Source organism: Sinocyclocheilus anshuiensis, unplaced genomic scaffold (assembly GCF_001515605.1).
Source record: "Sinocyclocheilus anshuiensis isolate Anshui unplaced genomic scaffold, SAMN03320099.WGS_v1.1 scaffold873, whole genome shotgun sequence".
NCBI lineage: Eukaryota > Metazoa > Chordata > Actinopteri > Cypriniformes > Cyprinidae > Sinocyclocheilus > Sinocyclocheilus anshuiensis.
In genome coordinates, this window is record NW_015557103.1 from 618668 (window position 1) to 641690 (window position 23023).

Sequence of the window (23023 nt, forward strand, 5' to 3'; positions counted from 1 at the left end):
AATCTATTTTAAGTTTTCTCTCATCCAGCTCTTTTTGTCTCTTACCGGTTAGTTGTTCTTCCAAGCAATGGTTTCATTTTCTTGCTTCTAGTCATCTATCAAAGGTTTATCCTCACCATATTAATAAAATAATACTCAAGTCTTCCAGTTTTGAGTCACAAGACGGCACCAATGAGCTATTCTAAGTTGGTATGAAAACAGATGACGGAGTTATACAAGAGACATGAAAGTAGCAACGGTATCTTGCCATGGACAACAGTCAAATATACATCGTAGCGGTTATTATTGACCAATCGGAATCAAGTATTTCAGCAAGCTGTTTAATAATTACTTCAAATTCGCTTAAATTAAATGAATTTTACAGAACCCTACAATAAAAATTTGTTTGTGATACACTATCAGTCAAAAGTTTTGAATAATTAAGATTTTTTTAAATGTTTTTGAAAGTCTCTTTTGCTCACCAGGCTGCATTTATTTGATCAAAAATACAGTGAAAACAGTAATATTGTGAAATATTATTACAATTTAAAATGACTGATTTCTGTTTTCAGATGTAACTTATTTCTGTGATGGCAAAGCTGAATTTTTAGCAGCCATTACTCCAGTAATCAGTGTCACATGATACTTCGGAAATCATTCTAATATGTTGAAATTCAGTTTTAACATCACAGGAATAAATGATAAATTCAGCTTAGCCATCACAGGAATAAATTAATTTTTTTTTAAGAAAACGGTTATTTTAAATTGTAATGTTTATTACTGTTTTTGCTGTATTTTTTTTTTATAAAATGCAGTCTTGGTGAGCATAAGCGACTTATTTCAAAAACATAAAAAAAATCTTAATTAATCCAAACTTTTGACTGGTAATGTTCTATTGTTTGAAATTTCAATGTAAAAGGAATATTTTTACTGTATTCAGGCTTTTAAATAAAAGTTCAATACACAGTTCAATAATCAAATTGTAACAAATCAAGTTTATCTCTCTTTTAGGAAAAGACAAATCCATCTCTATTACTGATGGATGAAAATGGGGCTCATGCTGTATCTTTGGAGATTTCAGAAAAGGGATAAAAATATGCCTGGGCATGTTAAAGACATGCACTTAATAAGTGCAGCTCTGCCCTCTTACTGTCAGTGATTGGCTCCATGCAGAAGCCAAGTAGGGCGTGCAGGAAATCCACAATGTTGTTGAGTGAATCCTTATTAACGTATTCTTTCATAGTCTGACGGAACTGCACTTTATCCAGCTTGTACAGAGTAGTCAAACAGTTCTGCGCCTAAAAAATAGGAGAGCATCTGGTCATTCACCTTTGCTGGAGATAAATAATTGCTACATGCAAATGTACCCCTATATTATAAAAAGCCTATGCCATAATTTATTTAAAATACATTTATTTCATACTACTTCAAATCCATTAACGTATTTATTGACATATCACTTAAGACTTTCTGATATAAAATAATTTCTTTATTGCACAGTGCATATTTCTTAATGCCTAAAATGTGTTTTCATTTCACTATTAATAAGGTTTGCAAAATCTCTGTATAATATCAGTCTTTAAATGCAAGATATTTAAAGTGTACCTGAGTTGCAATAGTTCCACTTTAGCACAATCAAATATACTCAAGTATATCTTTAGTTGGACCTCAGCACTACTTCCACACAATTAAATTGCATTAAGCACAAAATTAATTGTTCCAATTTAGCAGACTTTATGTATACCAGTTAAGTATACCAAAAGTACACTTGCAGGGTATATTTATTAAGCACATAAATATGTAAATGTATTTGTAGTATACTTAGCACAAAATAAATGTATTTCAAATTCATTTTAGCATTTTTTTTTTTCACTAGGGACATATACTACAGTACATATATTATGAAATCCATATCATCTGACAATCTATGACTAATAGTCTGACAGCAAATCAACATAATGCTGTCTGACAGAGATCAGTGATTAAACCTCTTAAAAAATAAAGGTTAATCTGCACAGTAAAATTACATTTTAATTGTATGAATATATTGACCTGCATCCGAAGACGGTCTCCAGAGAGCCCGCGATGACCTTCCCCACAGCCGTACGCACAGCCGAGTGATTTTACGATCTTAATAAGCATGGTGAGAGCCAACCTGTGAGTGCTGAGTGAAGTGTCTCCATCCTGTTGATGATTTAAAAAATGCATGAAATCTTGCATGTGATAATTACTTTCACATATTAATTTACAACAGATATAATGACTGGCTTACCTTGTTGTCCTTGTTATTCTTTATATCATCTCTGCTTCCTCCATGACTCTCTCCACCACCTCCTCCTCCATCTCCTCCACCACCTCCATTAGGTGATGCTCCTGTGCCTCCAGCAGCCTCCCCCTGAGCTCCACCCACACTCTCACTGGCTCCCTCCTTCGGATGCTCCGCCTCTTTATCCTCAGGTTTGGAGGCTTTCTTATTCACACTGGGCACCACGCCCAGCTGCAGGAGGCATTCAATGATGTTGAGCGCCACGTCGCAAATCCGAGAACCAATGTCATGCGTGAGTACGGCATACAGGGCCCGCAGAATAGCCTTGAAAAACAGCACAGCGGTAAACAGGAAAGGCAACACTCCTCATAATATGAACCATATGCTCAGATCTTTTCAAGCTTAATGGGGTACACTAAATCTAAAATAATTTTCACATTTTCCTCAGAAGTTAATGGCTTATCTGAACACAGAATTTGACACTACCGGTCAAAGGTTTGAAATATTGTAATTTTTGAAATTTTAATTTAAGATTTGAAAGAAGTCTGTTATGCTCACCAAGGCTGCATTTATTTGATCAAAAATAAAGCAAAAGCAGTAATATTGTGAAATATAATTCAAATCATTACAATTATTAAAATAAATACACACACACACACACACACATATACATATGTGTATATATATATATATATATATATATATATATTCTAATATGCTGCTTTAGAGATCAAGAAACATTTCTTAATATCTCAATATTATTAATGTTAAAAACAATTGTGCTGATTAATATTTTTACGTGTGTGATTTAAAAGTTTAGGTTAGGGTTATGTAAGATAAAAAAAAAGAAAATAAATCAAAACTTTTATTTAACAAGGATGCCTTAAATTGGTCAAGTGACAGTAAATACATTTATCATGTTACAAAAGATTTCTGTTTCAAAAAATGCTGTTAATTGAACTTTCTATTTATCAAATAAGCCTGAAAAAAAAACATGGTTTCCACAAAAATATTCAGCAGAAAAAACACTGATAATAATAAGAACATTATTAATATTTGTACATCATGATTTGTGAAGAATCATGTGAAACAGAATAATGGCTGCTGAAAATTCAGAAATAAATTACATTTTAAAATATATTAAAACAGAATACAGTAATTTTCAAATTGTAATAATATTTCACAATATCACTGTTTTTACTGTATGTTTGATCAAATAAATGCAGCCTTGTTGAGCATAAGAGCCTTTGTTTAAAAAAATCGTAATTATCCAAACCTTTGACTGATAGTGTATAAGCAAATCTGTCGCTCTAATGCCCCTCTGCTCAAGGCTGCTGCACCCCTTACCATGAGGTCCAGCATGCCATTCTTCAGAATGAAGTTGTTAGTTCCCTCAATGGTGTCTCGGTCCTCTAGCGATGTGTAGTTGATGCAGGAGTCTGTCAGACTTCGGGGAAGGTTGGAGCAGGCCAGCGGCTCACATGGCATCTCAGGAATGGGAATGGGGTTACACAGTTTCTTTATGTGCTCTGTGAAGAAATCTGTGTAGCCTACATTAAAGGAAGCCACGGTTGTGTTAAATGTAGCCATGGTGATGGTAGAGATCTGGGAACGAACTGTGAAAGAAAGAAGTCAATGAGTCAAAATCACCATCAAAACATTATCAGGAAAATACTGAATTACATTATTTTTCTAAAATGTTCAGTGAACCCACTAGCACCCCATTGTGACCCTTATTTTGAAAACCCATTGTATTTTATTAATCTTTATTAATTTCATGAAACATTAACTGTAATAGATTTAGAATTAATAGTGTAATAGTGCTACTAATTTGCTTACCACCCTCTTTGATGGTATTGTCACTGTGACTGTTGGAATGTTCAGGCAAGTTGTGGTGGGAGTGAAAATGTTTAGCTCCAAGACTGTCCACATCTCCAGCAGTATCTGAGCTTCCACGGCGTGTCAACTTCCCTTCAACACAACAAAACACAGCCACAATATGACAATAATCTGAAACTAATCTCATACAAGCGCAAGCTATTTGTGAATACATAATTTGTATGGGCAGGGCTGATGGATTAAACCATAAAGCACAGAATCCAGAAAAATTCAAACAAAATTTGGGAAAAATAAAATAGAATTTGCGAAAAGGGCCCTATTACTTGTTAAAATGTTTAATACATTATTAACATTATTCAATTGTTAAAGTTTTATCAAAGTTTTTTGATGATTCACAATTATAGCATTAAAACAAAACAAAAAAATGTAAATAAAAAACACAGAATATGGGAAAAATTTCATAGGGTCCTATATACCCATGATAGTGGAAGGCCAACCCCCGCGGTCCAGAGTGCGACGGTCATCTCCCAGTCCAGAGAAGCTTCCGAATGAGAAGGTGCTGCGTGTGGGTGAGACATCAAGGTGATCCTCATGCATCAGGAAAGGTATGCCCATTCGACGCTGGCGTTTCTTCCCAGTATAGTGGAATGGGATAGAGCCTTTTCTCTCTCTATCTTCTCTACGGTTCTTAAACTGAAATAAAAAATAAATAAACAGGGATAGAATAAAACAAGTGCATAGTGGCATAGTGAAAGTTAAAGTCCGCATGAAATCAAAATGGACTTTATTTACTTTACTAGCGCACATTGCTGGTCTTGATGTGAACAATTAATCCATGCAAGTTAATGCTCTGAAAAAAATTGTTTGTCTTGGTAATCTTTAATCAAAATCTGAACATTTACTTCCGCTCTGGAATTGCATTCCTTCTCTGATGACGTCAGTTTGACGGCTTGGGCAGAATATCCTTAAACACACCCCTCCAACCATTAGTTTGCTATGAGTGAGAGATGAGAGGAGGAGCGCAAAAATAAAACCACGCTATTCTCAATATTCCGTTTCAGCTGGAAATACGTCACTTCACTGAAATAAAGTCAGCAGCAACTTCCAGTTCACGCGGACTTTAAATGTCAAGAAAATTAAGAAAAGGTAACCTTGCATGTGATATCAAGGTTTTGCAAAAACTAAAATATATCATATTGGTTTACTGTCTGAAACTATGCATAAAAAATAATCTGCATACCTTTTTGAATATGTTCATGCCCATCTCAGTTGAGAGGTCAGGGACTGCTTGTCTCCTGAGGTTGGTAAATGACACTTTGGAGAAGGTCTCAGAGCTCAAAGACCTGCTTTCCTCATTACATTTTTGAGTCATATCCTTAGAGAAATGGGAAAGAAAAAAAAAATCAGGGTATCAGCATTGTTACAAAAAAACTATGACTTATGATGGTTAAAATGTTGAATAATACTATTTCAGTTCATTACACATCTTTTAAAGTAGCAATGGCACATCCTGATCCTTAATCCTGCGTTATGGCCATACAGTCATTTAATCTAAACCTAAGGTTTCAAGCCTACTAATTAAAAAAGTAACCATTGACGGCACTCTGATCTTGTATAATGAACTTTATCTTGTCCAAAATGAACATAACTGCGAGATTGCTCAGTCATCTCTATTACTCATTAGTGGTGCCATCTTTGGATCATTATTTCTGGAGAGGCGAAATCAGTCAAATGCCAAGTCCAACATGGGGGCACATACAAAATATCTAGTAATTTTGTATCAAGCAAAAATGCATTTAAACCATTCACATTGACTGGCCTTATTATCTCACACAACACAATTCATCAACAAAATATTGTAACTGAATAACTGAATATCATTCGTGTCAGGGTTATTTTCTGTTTTGATTTAATTTGCACTGTGTTTCTGTTCCTGTTTGCCTGTGTTCCTTATCCTTTTTCGTTTCCATAGTTACCCATAAGTTCCCACACCTGCTCTGTTTTAACTTGATCACGTTCCTGTTATATAAGCCCTGTTTCTTCAGTTTCTTTGTTCGTTCTCATCAGTGCATTTCTCCTATCATTTCCTGAATGTTCTTTGTGGATTTATTAAGACTGTTTGTTACTTATCTCCATCGTTGTGTGCTTTATTACAGCCACCATAGCGTGACAATAAGTACCATATCTGTAGTTTTTCATTTTTTTTATTTATTTATTATTTTTTATCAGTATGGGTTTATATTGGACACATATTGTCTGACGTTAGATATGAAATTGTGCATGTAAATTTCCCTTTATTTTTACATTAAGATTACCTTTACCATTATGTTACACTTAATCTTTAAAAATACAATCCAAAATGCAGTGTTAGGAAGTTTTAGAATACTTTCTTACTGTTACTGTAGCACTGAAATGGATGTTTATATTTTTTAGTCAAATTATCCAGATTGTTTGGAATTTAAATATCGGTCATATACCGATATACAACAATAACATTAAATAATAATCTGCTTATTTATATAAATATCTACTGGACTTTTAATATCTATGCATCCTTGATGACAGTTACATGGCTTCCACTTAATACACAGTATATTGCTGTTGTCATGTGTATGTAATGTACAAAGAGTTTATTTTATGGTAAAACTGTATCATAATTTTAAATGAATTTATGATCATGGAATATATTTCAAAACCTGGCCCTACCAGAACCTCATACAGATATGCCACTGCCCATTACCATCTGAAGCTGCTATGTAAAAACACAGTGTCTCACATCATTTAACTGACATAGGCTTGCTACCTGTGTTTTGTGAGTATTAACCAAACAAGGGGTGGCAGCCACCATGGAACTACTGCGGGGTCGCGGTAAGGGGGGTATCAGGGGCTCAGGGGGCCGTTCAGGCTTCTCCTGCAGTATCTGACGCAGTCGTTGCAGGTAGTATATGAGGGCCCAGTGCACACCTTCTTCTGTCCAGTGAGGCTGCATCAAGCAACGCAGCACTGCAACATCAAAATAGGTGGCATATCTTGCTCGCTGTGATACAGAGATGCCAACAGGGACTGAGAAACTTTCAGTGAAAGAAAGAGAGAGAGAGAGAGACTTGTTACAAAAAATGATGGTCAGAAAGAATGGATGTTCAGACTGAGTTTGCTCAGAATCGCACAGACTAACACTGTGACAGATGGGAGTCTGACGGGAACTGGACACTATTTCTCTAGCCAACACTGGATGAGTTTAAAGAAAAAAATCTTTAAAGTCATTCTAGCTTTAAAAGATTGTAATAGATACATTTTTGCCAACACTTTACAATAAGGTTCAATTTGTTAACATTAGTTAATATGTTATAATATTGTTGTAATAATGAACTAACAATGAACAACAATTTTTACAGCATTTATTAATTCATGTTCACTACTAATGTTCATTTATAGAAATATATGTTAAAAATGTATTTGCATATATAGAAATTAATATTAACTAAAAAATATAATTGCTGTAAAAGTATTTTTCATTATTATTTCATGATAGCTACTGCATTAACTAATAAATTAACATATGGAACCTTATTATAAAATTGTACAATTTATGTCAGAGTGAAACAACCAGGTCTTAATATGATATTTTTTGTAAATACTTAAAATGTTTATGGCCTGCTGTGAGGACCCTCCCTTCTCTACAGAGTTGCCACGGCGACAGCTCTGACCTGTCGCTGAGGGGGAGGAGGAGTCTGGCCGGACTGATTCACAAACCACCTGAAAGCCGAGATAGAAGAGGAAATCACATGACCCCAGCTGAACAATGATGTTAATGCACTACGAGAGGAAATTAATTTATATATGCCAGGACTAAATGAGCCAGAAGGGGCTGTGCAGCTGCAAATCAGTCTGAATACTCACTGCAGGGCATGGGTTGCTGGTATCATGAGGACTACACTGGTTATTCACTAGAGAATTCCTCTTTGCTGTGTAGAATATAACAGAGAGACAGCAGATGTGAAAAACATGAACGATTTACACACATAAAGAACAATGAGCAAAGATGGAATTGTATATTGGGTTTAACGTTGGTAAAACAGACCAAAAATAATATTGTTGTTCAGAAAAGAGGCAATAGAAGAACCGTAAAAAATAAGTGAATTTACAGAAATCTGACCTGTAATAATGTTACGCATGGGTTTGACAAGGGCAGAAAAAGCAGGAACATCAGGATGACGGTGCTCCCACATTGGCTGCCAAATAACAAGTCCACCAGCTAGTCGAAAGGTGAGGTCAGACTCCTGCCAAATGCAAAATCATCAATAATTTTTTTTTTAAATATTTATTTATTTTTGCAGTTTAAGCAAATTAATCAATTATTGATTGCAATATAAAAAAGCACATGCACAGCCATAACAATTTTGAACTGATAAAGTAGGGCTCAACAATAAGAATTTCAAGATTTTCCTAAAATTTTCATCGGCCCCACCACAAAAAAGTATTAATTTTTATTTTGATATTTGCTAGAAATATTTATATTTTTCAGTAATTATTAGGTTTCATTTTTCATCACTAAAATGTTTAAATGATTAAATAATTATAATAAAAGAATAATATAATTATTATAATAAAACAATAATAATCAGAATGTTTCATTTTAATTTATATAAAAATAAAATGTACAACAAGCTGGAAATTATACAGCTGTAATGAAACTCCATAAATTAATTAACACGCTTCTGCTATAACCTCATCTATGTTTGTCAGCTAGATAAGATTATCTAGTGAAAAATCAGAAGAATTTACAACAACAATGTAGAATAGATAGTGGAGAACTAAGGCATTAAAATGAATACACAATATCAATGATGTAAAATTTTCAGTGGTAATGCAGCAACTTCCATGAGCTCTCTCACACTGGCCTTGGGGCAGCAGGACATCTGTATTGTTGAGCCCTGCAGAGAAAAAAAAAAATAAATACCAACAGTAAAAGTATCAACCTTGATCCGGCTAATGAGAGGGGCAAAGAGAAAGACAAAGCGGCGGTTCGAGAGAAGGATGGCAGTGCAGTGGAGAACATGAGGCAGAGCAGCCTGGACCAGCTCCCAGCGAGAGATGCTCTGGATGGCTTCAGTGAGGGCTGGAGAGAGCCCGTGGAGTTTGTTCTCCACCAGCACCCGCTCAAATGACTAGGCAGGATAAAAGACATATCCTCAAGAACACTTATCAAATGATTTCTTCCTCTTGTTACAGTGTTATTTGTACACAAGAAAGGAAACATGATATAGGCCTAATAGCATGACTGTCAGTCATATGGCACAATAATAATAATGATAATAAATTATGATGTATTTTTTTATTATGTACAGAATTGTATGCAAATTGTTTTTTATTTCTTACTGGAAAAAACTCTGTGGCTGTCAATAGAACAAAATATTCACAAAATAATAATAAAAAAAACAGTTAGGAGGATACACACTGTAAATGTTTAATTTTAACAGTAAAGTAAAAGTGCTCAAGTAAAAACCTGTTAATTGATTAATGGTTCTATTATATATGGTGAACAACTGTAATAAATCTAACAGAGCATTTAAAAGGTAATATAATGTTAAATTTACAGTTTTTAAATGAAAAAGTAGTCATCTTATAATTTACAGTGGAAAAAATTTAAATTGAAATTCCCAGAATTCCCTGTGTAACACTTCATTGAAATAATCGTTTATTCTTAGTTCTTTCTTATCAGTTATGTACATTAAGGTTTTATGTCACATCTTATGTTGTTAAATTAATGTTTATTGAATTATTTTAATGTCATGTGTGTTACCATTATGGCGTTTTGTATTTGAGTGCACAATTTTTTTTTGTTCAAATAGGTTGGTATATTAATATTATATAATTTAATCATATATAGGTGTACATGAACCTCGGATTTAGGCTTATAGTTTTCTGTGATAAAGGAAAGATTATTCACAGGTGAAGGCGTTCACTTATGATTATTAATAATACACTCACCACACAGGAGGCTTCATACTGCTTCCCTAACTTCGGCCGCAAAAACGCGCTGTAATAGATACATTTTTCATTTAGTTACATATCACAAAACTGCATAAAAGAACAGTCATAATCGAGCCGGCAAGGACACTGTGTGTCACAACATGGTTTTATGAAATTGAATTATGACGAGCTCTGGTTAAGGCACTTGACAGCACGATTGCTCTATGAAGGTGAAATATTCGACAGAATATTCCGCAAATTTTGTTCAGGGTTTCATTGTAAGACACACAAGGTGCGGCGGTGTGTGAAAAGATGACGCACGAGACAGCAGCGCAACAGAAAGCGCATTCAGAGACAGGTATGAGAGATGCATACGAATGAGAAACGCTCTGCGGGAGCCATATACGAGAGGAAAGACTAACCACTCGCAGAAAACACCTGTTATGCCACGACTAAATCACTGACCTGGTCTGTCTCCATAGGAAGGTTTGGATCGGAAACGGGATCCCCCGGCAGTTTTCCTGGTCGCTGTCATCCAAGCTCTTTCTTTTAACCATTTTTGACCTGCAGACGGGCTGCTCAGAGATGGATTTGATTCACGGCATCACCGGAATATTTTACATCGGAGCGTAAAATGGCTGCAGGTGTTGACTTGTCTCGACACCACCCCGTGGAGCAGCGCTGAAAGACCGAATCCGCTTGTCAATTAAGGGACATTGACCGCCGGTTTGAAGATACGGCTTCAAATACGTAATCAATAAGATGGAGCGACGGACCCCCTCTGGGTCTTAAAAGCTCGAGATTCGCGAATATTTCAGTGTAACAATTAATACTACGTTATTAGTTCCCAAATCGACTATTACGCCACAATAACACAGCTACTACAGGCATGTTACAGTAATAAAATAAAACATAAAAAAAATAATAATGTATGGGACCTCATTTTAACCATGTTTTAATTTTCTTTCCTGTCTTTAGATTTGATGGTAACACTTTACAATAAGGTTCCATTAGTTCATGTTAGTTAACTAACAGGAGGAAACAATGAACAATACATTTATTACAATATTTATTCATCTTTGTTAATGTTAGTTAATGAAAATAGGACAGTCGTTCATTGTTAGTTCATGTTAATTCACAGTGCATGAACTAATGTTAACAAGCACAACTTTTGATTTTAATAATGCATTAGTAAATGTTGAAATTAACATTAACTAAGATTAATAAATGCTGTAGAAGTATTGTTCATGTTAACTAAAGTAGTTAACTAATGAACCTTATTGTATAGTTATTATATGATTAGCTATTACACCAGATAGATTAGACTGAATCCACATGGTTTGGAGTTTGGTTATATCTATCCAACATCAACAATTTATATTTAATTTTGGAATGGACATGCCAGCAATGGCATTACAGTTCTATCACAATAAAGAAGTTGTATATTTACTTAAAAAGGCCATGTGCTACAAAGTATTAAATGAGAAACTTGAAGCAAATGTTACAAAATTAGCTGGAAATACAGATCGTCTCTACATTTTAAAATTTTTCTTTCTTTTTTTCTTTCATTCACAGTGCTGGATAACACCAAATTTCCAAAATGCAGTGTAGTAACAATATCTGTAGCAAACATTTTTAATGCAAACTATGGTTACCATACCATATGTACAATTCATTTATGCAAGAACAAAAGTGTAATAAACAACACAACTACACTGTAAGTGCATGGTCAATGTAATTACACTGCAACAAAAAATGTGATCCTTTCATATAACAAAAATGTATTTAAACTCTCTTCTGGAGTTTATGGCTGCTACAGTAGCCATAAACATAAATTTATGGCTAGTTGCATAAATTGAGGTTCATAACAGTAAACCAGTATCATCTCAGTCCTTATTTAATAACACATCAGACAAGAATACAAGTTAATGGTCATACTCTAAAAGCATAAACAAATGTGATGTATTCAGTTTCATCAATCTGGGAAGAAAAAAAAAGTTTGATATGTTTTATTATATTCTGTTTTCCCACATACACATCTTGATCAGATGTCAAATCTTTTCTCAACACATTTATAGAATAGTTATGGTCTTATTAATTCAGATTTTCCATCTGAATTTCAGGCCAACTGAATGGAATAATTCAATATAAATTCATAGTCTATTCCTAACAAGCCCAAATAAAACATAGGCCTATATATACTTTTTATAATTATATTGCATAATTCACATGCATCTATTTTATTGTGATTTTTTTTGTCTGCCTGCCCTATTATAATAATATTGTCACAATGCCTACATTTGCACAATATTTGATGGAGTATTTCACATTAATGACACATAAAAAAATTAATTTAAAAATGATGTCAGATGTGCTTTATGTAGTTTGCAACATCATCAGATGACAGTGGACTTCTTGCTCCAGGTAGGGGGGTCATCTTACCCCAGTAATGGAACAAGAGGAGTTTACATTTTGTGATTTAACAACTAGATTATCAAATGTTTCCATTTAATTTATCAAAATATATTTAAATATATTTTACGATGCATCCTCCTGTACATTCTAAACCCATTTACAAATGTGCTTGTTTCTATTTTGCAGTAAATGCATCTTCTGTAATCTTCCTATACATTTGGGAAAAGTGTTCAGTTACAGTACATAACTCCTGATTGATTCTTGATTAAAAAATAAATAACCAAACATAAAATACACTGTCATTTCAGCATTGAAGGCAAGAATTTAGTTCCAAAACACAATGAAAAATAATTTCAAAAACACTTTATTATATTTGTTCTCTCTATAACCATACACATTATCAAATTATGATCATATGAATGCAGTGGAATGAATATGTATTGAACCCATCAAATGGTAGCAGCAAGTTAGTTACTTTTAAGGAATTGAAAAATGTATTTTTGTAAGCTTTTTAGTTATGTTTTGTGGCATTTAAACAAATGAGGGAAACTAAAATCATACAGAATGAATTTAGTGAGTCAATGTTTATTAATCTCTACATTTTAAAATGTAAGGGTGTTTACATTTGCAAATGACAACTTAATTCTACAAATTCAAGTAGTTATAAAAAAAAACTGAACTGATAATAACTTTTTTTAATTGGAGTAGGGATTTAATAAAATCTAGTCATTCAGGGTACTATTGGAATCATATTACTCTTTATACTACTGAAACAAAAAACAAAAAAAAAAAATAGCACACACATTTGAAGTCTCTTAAATCAGCCATCCTCCCTGAGCAGTCTCTCACAAACATAAAAACACAATCTCCGGGCCACATTCGCATGCTAAGGACTGTAAATTATAGGGATCTGTGTGTCCAAGACACCACAGTAAAAGAACCTTCGGTAATCTGAGATGAGCAAGATTAAATATGTCCGAAAAACTTCGGCGACCCCAGGCGAGGTTGTTTTTATGATAGGATTTTATGTTCAGACCAACATGGTCTTACGTGCTGTCTGACACTGGACGCTTGTGAGATCTGAATGCAGTGACTGGCTTGGCCTTCATACTAGGACATACTGAGGTCTCATGTACGTCTCGTCTTTGGCCTTTTTGATTGGCGCTTGGCTTCATCCACAGGGAGTCCATCCGCGCTTGTCTGAGCAAGTCCTCGAACACCCTGGATCTGACTGACCAGCTGCAGAAGAAGTGGGATCACCTGGGAAAGACACAATATCATTAATGTCTTAAGAACTGCAGCTATTGTAAATGTCAAGAATCTCTAAGTGGCTTTCAACTATTTTCAAAGAAAAAGCAATAGGTACCCGCTCATGATTATAGACAGCAAGCAACAGCAGTAATGTCAGAGGAAGGGCGATGAAAGATCCCTGGGCAACATCTTGATCTGGTATTTTCCTCTGTGGAAAGCCAAACAAATTCATTCAAATTAAATCCCAGAGCTTGGGCTTTAAAAGACAATAATTAATAATATTTTCAATGTATTCAGCTGCACTGACACTATTGATTGCGAACAAGATTTGAACTAAATTGAGCTGCATAAAGATACTGTTACCTTCTGTATAGCAGAATTAAACTTGTTTCATAATTTATTAACTTTGCAACACTGACACTGTTATCGAACCGAAACAACACTGAACTGAATGATGATACCATTGTCTTCCGAGTTGCTTTACAGTTGTTAAATGATGAATTCTGCAACATTAACACTGTTATTTTCCTGTTTGCTACTGCGCAACCGCTTTGACACAATCTGTATTGTATAAAGTGCTATATAAATACATGTGAATTGTCTTGAGAATATCATAACTTAATTTTATATCAAAGTCATACTCATGAACGGCTTTCTGAATGCAGAATTTAGATCCTTCTCACACCAAATGTCAAACAAACGCCGATGAATGATCTATTCACACAAATCTTACTGGTCAGCACAATTTGATCACTGGAAAAAGAAAAAAAAAAATGTAATTGATGTTTTGTGTGAAAAGGTTCTTACCTTAGGGTTAAAGGTTAGTGTTACATGTTTGTGGTAACCAGAAGACGTGAACGAGACTTGTGGGAGTTTGAAGTCATACTGGGATTGAGAAAGTGATGTGTGCAGAATCAACACATAGCTCTGCAAGAAGACAATAAAATTGAATTAATAAATGAAAATGTCTGACCACCCATTTTTAAGATGTACTTAAAAATCAAAGTACTGGCAGATTAATATGAATACTGTAAAACAGATTATAAAAATTGGAGTTGTTTAGAGGAAAAGAGGTGATTAACATGGGTCTACCTCTCCATCACGTGGCAGGGGGGCAAAGTGGAAGAACATGGACTGGCCAAGAGACACACTCTGAATGGGATTGTCAAGGTTGTCACTCTTGCAGAGCTTCACCTTTAGAGAAGGAGGAACAACAATGACTTCAATATTTCATCAAATATGAGAAACCATTTTAAAGGAGTATATAAGTTACTGCACCTACCCAGAGAGTGGGAAGATGCTCAGAGGAAGTGATGACATTGCCACTCAGATCAAACTGATTGATCTGTCTGAAGGCTATTATGTTTATTCCTTCAATATCAGTGTTGCCCACCTAAACCATCCAAAAATAAATACATGAATAGAAACTTCAAATAAAATGTGTAAAAAAAACAATAAGGCAAATAAAACTTCAATGCTCACCTTGATGGTTTTGTGTGGCGGTAACGCTCTCTCAATGTGATCATTTCCCTCTCCTCTCAGCTGAATGTTGTAGTTACACCCAGGCTGACATTGATCATGAAGGAAAGACAAGCTTTGTTTAGGATCTTAAAACGTATGCTCTTGTGAACTTTTCATATTGTTTGTCTAAGAGTTTACTCTTGTGAAGTCTCACCCGCAAGCCTCTGAGTCTAAAGCGGCCCTCTTCGTCAGTAACCGTGTCCTCACTGTACATGCCGCACTCTCCCTGCCCCACTGCCTCCACAGCGACACCCTGCTCCGCATCGCCTCCTATTGACTGCACTGTTCCATAGCAGCTGAGACACATCAAAATGCACAAACAGAAAATTTACCCCACAATGGACAGGGCATGTTTTCAAAATTTCCAATGCGTACACAGATTTATCTTTTTTAAATAAATTGTTAGAAAGTGAATTATAAAGACATTTATAATGTTACAATATATATATATATATATATATATATATTTTATTTTATTTTTTTATTCTACAAATATATTAAGCAGCACAACTGTTGTCAATATTGATAAGAAGAATAAATGTTACTTGAGCACCAAATTAGCATATTAGAATGTAGGCCTGGGTGATAAAACGGTATCGATATTTATTAACGGTACACCTTCTTCGATAACGGTATAAAAATGTTCGATATAGTGCACGATATAGGCACGTGCTATGAATGATGCAGACAGCACACACAAACACGAACACATGCTGAATTGAGTGCTGTGCCTGCCTGTGATGAGGAGATTGTGAATAAAAAAATTTGTGGAGATTTATTCCTTTTCACTGCGTCTCATATGTTTTCAAATGCAGTCTGTGTGATGGGCGATTCGGCTCTTTGTATTAAGCAATGCATAAATACATGATGCTGTTTTGTTCATAATTGTTTATGCAATTTACGAAATTATATTTGATTTATAGGAGTTAATTTAGACGTAATGCAGGTTTTTTTTATAGACATTTATTTCCTTGCGCATTATTTTGCATTATTTTGCTGTGGCCTCGGGAGACAAGCCAAAAGTTTCCTTAAGACCTATTTAATCTGCATATAAAACATTTGAAATTATATACGTTTAATTTTTATTGTGTGTTTTGACTGTTAAAACAAAAAAATATTTGTTTGTCTCAATAAATTGGGTTAATTTAAAAATACAGTGGTTACATTTTACATTTTTTTTCTACAGCTGTTTTAAAAAAGGTTATAAAAAAATGTTAATAATTATCGATACCAAATGATATGAAACATTATATCGTTGATACATTTTTTAGCTATATCGCCCAGCCCTATTAGAATGATTCCTGAAGGATTGCATGACACTGAAGACTAGAGTAATGGTTGATGAAAATTCAGCTCTGCCATAAATTACATAAATATATTAAAATAGAAAATTTATTGAAATTGTAATAATATTTCAAAATATTACTGTTTTACTGTATTTTTGATCAATTAAATTCAGCTTTTGTGTACTAAGGGACTTCTTTAAAAACAAAATCTTACCGGCACTAAACCTTTCAACGGTAGTATACATACGCATATATTACCTAACTTTTATACTATGCATTTTAACTGGCAGCGCATATTCTAACATGCTGTGTGTTGCTGACCTGTAAGCTGTTTTGAAGCCAGTTATGGTAATATGGAGAACCTGTCCTTCTTCTACTGTGATCATTTGTGCTGAGGGCTCAAATCGGAACTCCTTCATCATGGGCTTGAAATAGTACTGGCCAGGACTCTGAGATGGAGGGAGGAGGAATTAAGACAATCTCTAGGTATTTTATTATATGGACGGGAAATATTAAAATTCAAAAAAATCTTCTTTCATGTCCCACAGAACAATGTCAAACAGATTTGGAACAACGTGAGGTAGAGTAAAAGATCACCATTTTTATGTAAGATAAGCTATACATTTAATATTGTACAATAAAACAAATGTGCTTAACACGTCAAAAAGATGACCATAGTAACTATGGGCCTGAGAAGACAGTACCAGGTTGTTGAAGGTGAGGAGGCCAGTGTCCTGAGTGAGCATATTTGAGCGGAAGTTGGCCCCACTGAGAGACAACAGAACCCCAGAGAGAGGAACACCATCCTCTGCCTTTATCTGAGGGGCAAGAAAATTATTATTTTTTTCAATGAAAATGAAATGTGATAGTTCAACTTGGATGACGAGAAGACATTAATGTGACATTGACCTCAAAAGTGACGCCTGCCAGGGCAAATGCCTTGAAGTCTCCTGTGTTTCCCTCCACTGGAGTCAGGACAAAGCCTTCTTTACTGGCACTGATGTCATACAGAGAGTCACTATGTAGGGGTCCAACACTGGTTTTAAAAAGGAATATTCATTTTATTTGTTTAGAATGCTAGAGAGCATTTAAGATTTCAGCCATAACGACTGCATTTTACTCCTAAATAGGCCAACAGTCATTCATGCTGGCATATTTATAAACCTTGCTTTTAAGCTAATATGCATTATTAAATACATAGATAAGAGAGCTATTAAATAAATGAATGCAGTCTGTTTGTGAATAAATGAGATAACCTGTAGGTTCCGGTTTCATCCGTGAGAACTGTAATGAGAGGGGTTGTAGCTCCTCTCTTCTTAATGGAGATTTCCACATCCTCCAGTGTAGGTGACACCTGCCCCATGAGGAACAGTCCTGCCCGGCCCGCAATCTCAACCATTTGACCTGGGCAGTTCTCTGTTAAAACAAATCAATCATTGTATATCAGTTTCAAATATAAACTGGGGTAAAACTAAAACCCCATTTTTCTGAGTGATATTAGTGACACATTTCAAGCATCATAATGAGCTGTTTTGTATAGTTAAAAATAACTGGAAGTCTGGCACATTAGCTATATCGCCCAGCCCTATTAGAATGATTCCTGAAGGATTGCATGACACTGAAGACTAGAGTAATGGTTGATGAAAATTCAGCTCTGCCATAAATTACATAAATATATTAAAATAGAAAATTTATTGAAATTGTAATAATATTTCAAAATATTACTGTTTTACTGTATTTTTGATCAATTAAATTCAGCTTTTGTGTACTAAGGGACTTCTTTAAAAACAAAATCTTACCGGCACTAAACCTTTCAACGGTAGTATACATACGCATATATTACCTAACTTTTATACTATGCATTTTAACTGGCAGCGCATATTCTAACATGCTGTGTGTTGCTGACCTGTAAGCTGTTTTGAAGCCAGTTATGGTAATATGGAGAACCTGTCCTTCTTCTACTGTGATCATTTGTGCTGAGGGCTCAAATCGGAACTCCTTCATCATGGGCTTGAAATAGTACTGGCCAGGACTCTGAGATGGAGGGAGGAGGAATTAAGACAATCTCTAGGTATTTTATTATATGGACGGGAAATATTAAAATTCAAAAAAATCTTCTTTCATGTCCCACAGAACAATGTCAAACAGATTTGGAACAACGTGAGGTAGAGTAAAAGATCACCATTTTTATGTAAGATAAGCTATACATTTAATATTGTACAATAAAACAAATGTGCTTAACACGTCAAAAAGATGACCATAGTAACTATGGGCCTGAGAAGACAGTACCAGGTTGTTGAAGGTGAGGAGGCCAGTGTCCTGAGTGAGCATATTTGAGCGGAAGTTGGCCCCACTGAGAGACAACAGAACCCCAGAGAGAGGAACACCATCCTCTGCCTTTATCTGAGGGGCAAGAAAATTATTATTTTTTTCAATGAAAATGAAATGTGATAGTTCAACTTGGATGACGAGAAGACATTAATGTGACATTGACCTCAAAAGTGACGCCTGCCAGGGCAAATGCCTTGAAGTCTCCTGTGTTTCCCTCCACTGGAGTCAGGACAAAGCCTTCTTTACTGGCACTGATGTCATACAGAGAGTCACTATGTAGGGGTCCAACACTGGTTTTAAAAAGGAATATTCATTTTATTTGTTTAGAATGCTAGAGAGCATTTAAGATTTCAGCCATAACGACTGCATTTTACTCCTAAATAGGCCAACAGTCATTCATGCTGGCATATTTATAAACCTTGCTTTTAAGCTAATATGCATTATTAAATACATAGATAAGAGAGCTATTAAATAAATGAATGCAGTCTGTTTGTGAATAAATGAGATAACCTGTAGGTTCCGGTTTCATCCGTGAGAACTGTAATGAGAGGGGTTGTAGCTCCCCTCTCCTTAATGGAGATTTCCACACCCTCCAGGGTAGGCGACACCTGCCCTGTGAGGAACAGCCCTGCCCGGCCCGCAATCTCCACCATTTGACCTGGGCAGTTCTCTGTTAGAACAAATCGTTGTATATCAGATTTCAATATAAACTGGGGTAAAACTGTGTGCTTATAATTAAGATGATACATTAAAATAATATCATAAGAAATACCAGTTAGCAATATCAAGCAGCATAACAAGCTGGAAGCCTGGCACATTCAAATTTCAAATGGCAGCGCCTGCTCTTATGTTAAAAATAAGGTGGAAACTTTGCCTGGGTCTACATCAGGTGTGTCCAGTTCTCTTCTTTCTGGAGGGCCACTTTCTAAGTTCTAAACGTATCCTGAACCAGCTAATTGAAGGTTTGTGGCTTTGCATTGTTTCACACTCTTTGAAGAGTTAAATTGATAATTTATTCATTTGCTTCATAGAGCGGTTTCTGATTGGTATTCAGCAGACTAGCTAAAAAATAATATACTGTCAGAAAAAAAATTAGGTAAGTTATCCTTAAGCTAGTTATGTGACTTTTAGGGCTAGATAAGGTACAAAGTTATTCCAATAAGGCTACTTGACCCAGTGACAAGGTGTTGTACCCCTAAAGGTATTTTTTTTGTTTTTTTATATATGTATATTTATATGTTTTTTTCTATTGATATGAATCAACTGCGTGAATTTGGTTGTCGGTAAGTGTCCTCTTATTTGTTTATGTAGATTTCCTTTTGATATAGCTTGGTAAATATCAGTTTTGTTCTTTGTATGAATAGATGTTGTCTGCAATTTGTTCCATATTTGTTGTGAAAGGACACAACACGCATCCATTAGTATAAAATAAAAAGCTTAAAAAAGGTTGCACTCTAACCTCCAGTGATTGTAGCCGCTACTTCAGGAGGGTAAAACAGAAATTCTTTGGATGAAGGTGTGACTGTGATCCTCTCCCCAGCCCTGAAATAGCCAACACAGCCAAGATATAAAATTAAGACCATGAAATTAGTGACTGGTAGGAAGAGACAATGTGATACATGTTCTTTGCACATGACTTAACAATATTTTTTTCTAACACAGACAGAAGAGGAAAATGCTTGCAAACATTCTCCAAAGATCCTACCGTGCCCAGTAGGAGAATTCATAGTGGAAAGGCTCATGGAGTTCATCTGGTTTCTCTTCCACAGGGGGGCTGTTCTCGTCTCCTCTTTCTTCCCTCTCCTTCTTGCGGTCAGCTATTTCCAGAAGCTGCTGCTCCCGTCGCTGCTCCTCATTTGAGCGCAGGGGCCCCAGAACCAAAGCAGGCTCACTCTCAATGGAAGATCTGCCAAAATGAAACAAATACCACAAAGTGTATGGAAGGCAACAGCCAGAACTCAAAACAAACAAGATATGCATTACTCTTTTAGAAACCCATTATAATGCTTCCCCTTACTCACTTGATGGTGACAGTGACATCCAGCATCTTATCAGTGGTAATGAGTCCCGTCATGTGGTGTCTAACAGCAGTCAGGGTTAAAATGCTTGGGGCAGACCTAAGGAATAAGGGCAAAAAAAATGTACTCCTTTTCATTCAACAATGTTACACAACATGCAAGTGCTGCAAAAGCACCAGATCAAAAGGTAGAAAGCTGTGGCAGCTACTTTGATTTTAATAAAATGCTTGGCAACGGCAGTTACATACGTGTTGTAGGTGTAGTAATCTTGTTCAAATTGGTGACAGGAACGCGGAGTCACTTTATAAAGACCTTAGATTAAAAAGAAATATGTTAAGCACTTCAGGCTTTATGGACTTAATGAACTTACAAAACAGAAAAGGCTGAGCTCACCTGGCTTGGACAGACAGAAGCGATTGACTCCTTTGGACAGATTGTAAATGCCAACGTTCTCTGGTGAGCTGCCATCTTGGAAAAATTCCTAAAATTTTGGTCAAATATGCCATCATCAGCATTACTATTTTAGGCTTGTAACAGCTGATTTTGGCAACTGTGTTCAGTCATCTTTAAGTATTGAATGTTTTCAGGCCTCACCAGAGTAATGGCATGGGACAGTGAGCAGCGCAGCAAATATCCGGTTTGTCTGAACTCCACTCCCTCCACGTATGAGTCAAGTACATCGATCTCCACAGACTTTTGCTTCCAGCACCACTCTTCTTGGGTGATAGATACTGTGATAACCAGAGGTTGTTAATTTTTCTCTTAATCTGAATTTAAATCACATTAAATACAATATGTAAAAACAACATTATTTATCATTTTGCTATTTTTGCAGTTACAAATAATTAAAATATATTATTGTTCTTTAAAATTAAAATTGAATAATCATGATTATAATAATATCCTATCTTATGTTACTATACAATAGTAATATTACAATAGCAATGTATTCGATTCTTAAAGGGATAGTTCACTCAAAAATGAAAATTACCCCATGATTTACTCACCCTCAAGCCATCCTAGGTGTACATGACTTTCTTCTTTCAGACGAATACAATTGGAGTTTTATTAAAAAATGTCCTGTGTCTTCCAAGCTTTATAATGGCAGTGAATGGTGGTTGAGATTTCGAAGCAAAATAAAGTGCATCCATCCATCATAAAAAGTACTCTACACCGCTCTGGGGGGTTAATAAAGGCTTTCTGAAGTGAATCGATGCATTTGTGTAAGAAAAATGTCCATATTTAAAACTTTATAAACCATTATCTCTAGCTTCCACTAACTGTCGTATGCGCGATTACGAGAGAGTTGAGTTCCAGCGGATGATGTAGGCATAGCGTAAGCTCCGATGAGAAGTGACGAATGCGGAAGCGCAGAGGAGAGAGCAAAACAAAGAACCGGTCACGAATTAGAAGTACAAAACGAGGATTTGTAAAGAAAAATGTCGGAGGATTTCGATATAAGCCAAGAGGAGACTGGTTTTCCTTTGCTGTAAACTAGCATATTCTCACCGGAGCTTAAGCTACACCTATGTCCTACGCCATCCGTTGGAACGCCACTCTCTCGTGAACACGCATACGACAGTTAGTGGAAGCTAGCAATTACAGTTTATAAAATTTTAAAGGGGTCATATGATGCGATTTCAATTTTTCCTTTCTTTAATTATGGACATTTTTCTTACACAAACGCATCGATTCTCTTCAGAAGGCCTTTATTAAGCCCCAGGGCTGTGTGGAGCACTTTTTATGATGGATGGATGCACTTTATTTTGCTTCAAAATCTCAATACCCATTCACTGCCATTATAAAGCTTGGAGGAACCAGGATATTTTTTTATATAACTCCAATTGTATTCGTTTGAAAGAAGAAAGTCATATACCCCTAGGATGGCTTGAGGATGAGTAAATCATGGGGTAATTTAAATTTTTGGGTGAACTACCACTTTAACGTTCTCACTTTTTCTATTTTGATTAATTGCATAATGTTTAGCTGTTTAGAACCTACCCAAGGTCATCTATTATAATACATCATAGATTTATAGATGGGTTAAATTTGAGAGAAATAAATAAATTAATTAATTAATTAATCACACACACACACACACACACACACACACACACACACACACACACACACAAACACACACA

The 23023-nt window shown here is 35.4% G+C and overlaps 3 protein-coding genes across 8 annotated transcripts in view; all 3 read right to left on the reverse strand.

The window, feature by feature from the left end:
• LOC107677624 (protein unc-80 homolog) overlaps positions 1-7132 on the reverse strand; it is a 49561-nt gene extending 42429 nt beyond the window's left edge. For all 6 annotated transcript variants that reach the window (XM_016472595.1, XM_016472598.1, XM_016472597.1 and 3 more), the window contains exons 1-8: positions 6888-7132; positions 5325-5459; positions 4561-4777; positions 4085-4216; positions 3593-3861; positions 2252-2569; positions 2032-2163; positions 1130-1277 (exon numbers count right to left, since the gene is read on the reverse strand). In XM_016472595.1, coding sequence (XP_016328081.1) covers positions 1130-1277; positions 2032-2163; positions 2252-2569; positions 3593-3861; positions 4085-4216; positions 4561-4777; positions 5325-5459; positions 6888-7073 — 1537 coding nt within the window. In that variant the 5' untranslated portion in view covers positions 7074-7132. The remainder of the gene's footprint in view (positions 1-1129; positions 1278-2031; positions 2164-2251; positions 2570-3592; positions 3862-4084; positions 4217-4560; positions 4778-5324; positions 5460-6887) is intronic.
• Positions 7133-7602: 470 nt separating this feature from the next.
• Positions 7603-10614, reverse strand: LOC107677614 (protein unc-80 homolog). Its single transcript, XM_016472572.1, has 7 exons — positions 10523-10614; positions 10076-10124; positions 9064-9252; positions 8241-8364; positions 7985-8049; positions 7723-7840; positions 7603-7628 (listed from the first exon to the last, which is right to left on the reverse strand). Exons 1-7 carry the CDS (start codon positions 10612-10614, stop codon positions 7603-7605), a joined length of 663 nt encoding a protein of 220 aa, XP_016328058.1.
• Positions 10615-12603: 1989 nt separating this feature from the next.
• Positions 12604-23023, reverse strand: part of LOC107677623 (nodal modulator 1-like) — a 20438-nt gene continuing 10018 nt past the window's right edge. The window contains exons 15-31 of the mRNA XM_016472591.1: positions 21474-21610; positions 21273-21360; positions 21128-21191; positions 20883-20978; positions 20567-20767; positions 20321-20403; positions 19372-19531; positions 19025-19151; positions 18820-18933; positions 18437-18564; positions 15399-15540; positions 15206-15289; positions 15006-15116; positions 14816-14917; positions 14531-14650; positions 13839-13931; positions 12604-13732 (exon numbers count right to left, since the gene is read on the reverse strand). Coding sequence (XP_016328077.1) covers positions 13601-13732; positions 13839-13931; positions 14531-14650; positions 14816-14917; positions 15006-15116; positions 15206-15289; positions 15399-15540; positions 18437-18564; positions 18820-18933; positions 19025-19151; positions 19372-19531; positions 20321-20403; positions 20567-20767; positions 20883-20978; positions 21128-21191; positions 21273-21360; positions 21474-21610 — 1982 coding nt within the window. The 3' untranslated portion in view covers positions 12604-13600. The remainder of the gene's footprint in view (positions 13733-13838; positions 13932-14530; positions 14651-14815; positions 14918-15005; positions 15117-15205; positions 15290-15398; positions 15541-18436; positions 18565-18819; positions 18934-19024; positions 19152-19371; positions 19532-20320; positions 20404-20566; positions 20768-20882; positions 20979-21127; positions 21192-21272; positions 21361-21473; positions 21611-23023) is intronic.

What these genes read in the sequence shown, in the direction of transcription:
- LOC107677614 (XM_016472572.1), bottom strand. Translation starts at nt 10,614, where the DNA reads ATGGTTAAAAGAAAGAGCTTGGATGACAGCGACCAGGAAAACTGCCGG. An exon ending in CTCTCATTAGCCGGATCAAG is followed by an intron (nt 8,365 to 9,063) that starts GTTGATACTTTT and finishes TGCATTTGGCAG; the next exon opens with GAGTCTGACCTCACCTTTCG. An exon ending in CATGCGTAACATTATTACAG is followed by an intron (nt 8,050 to 8,240) that starts GTCAGATTTCTG and finishes TATTCTACACAG; the next exon opens with CAAAGAGGAATTCTCTAGTG.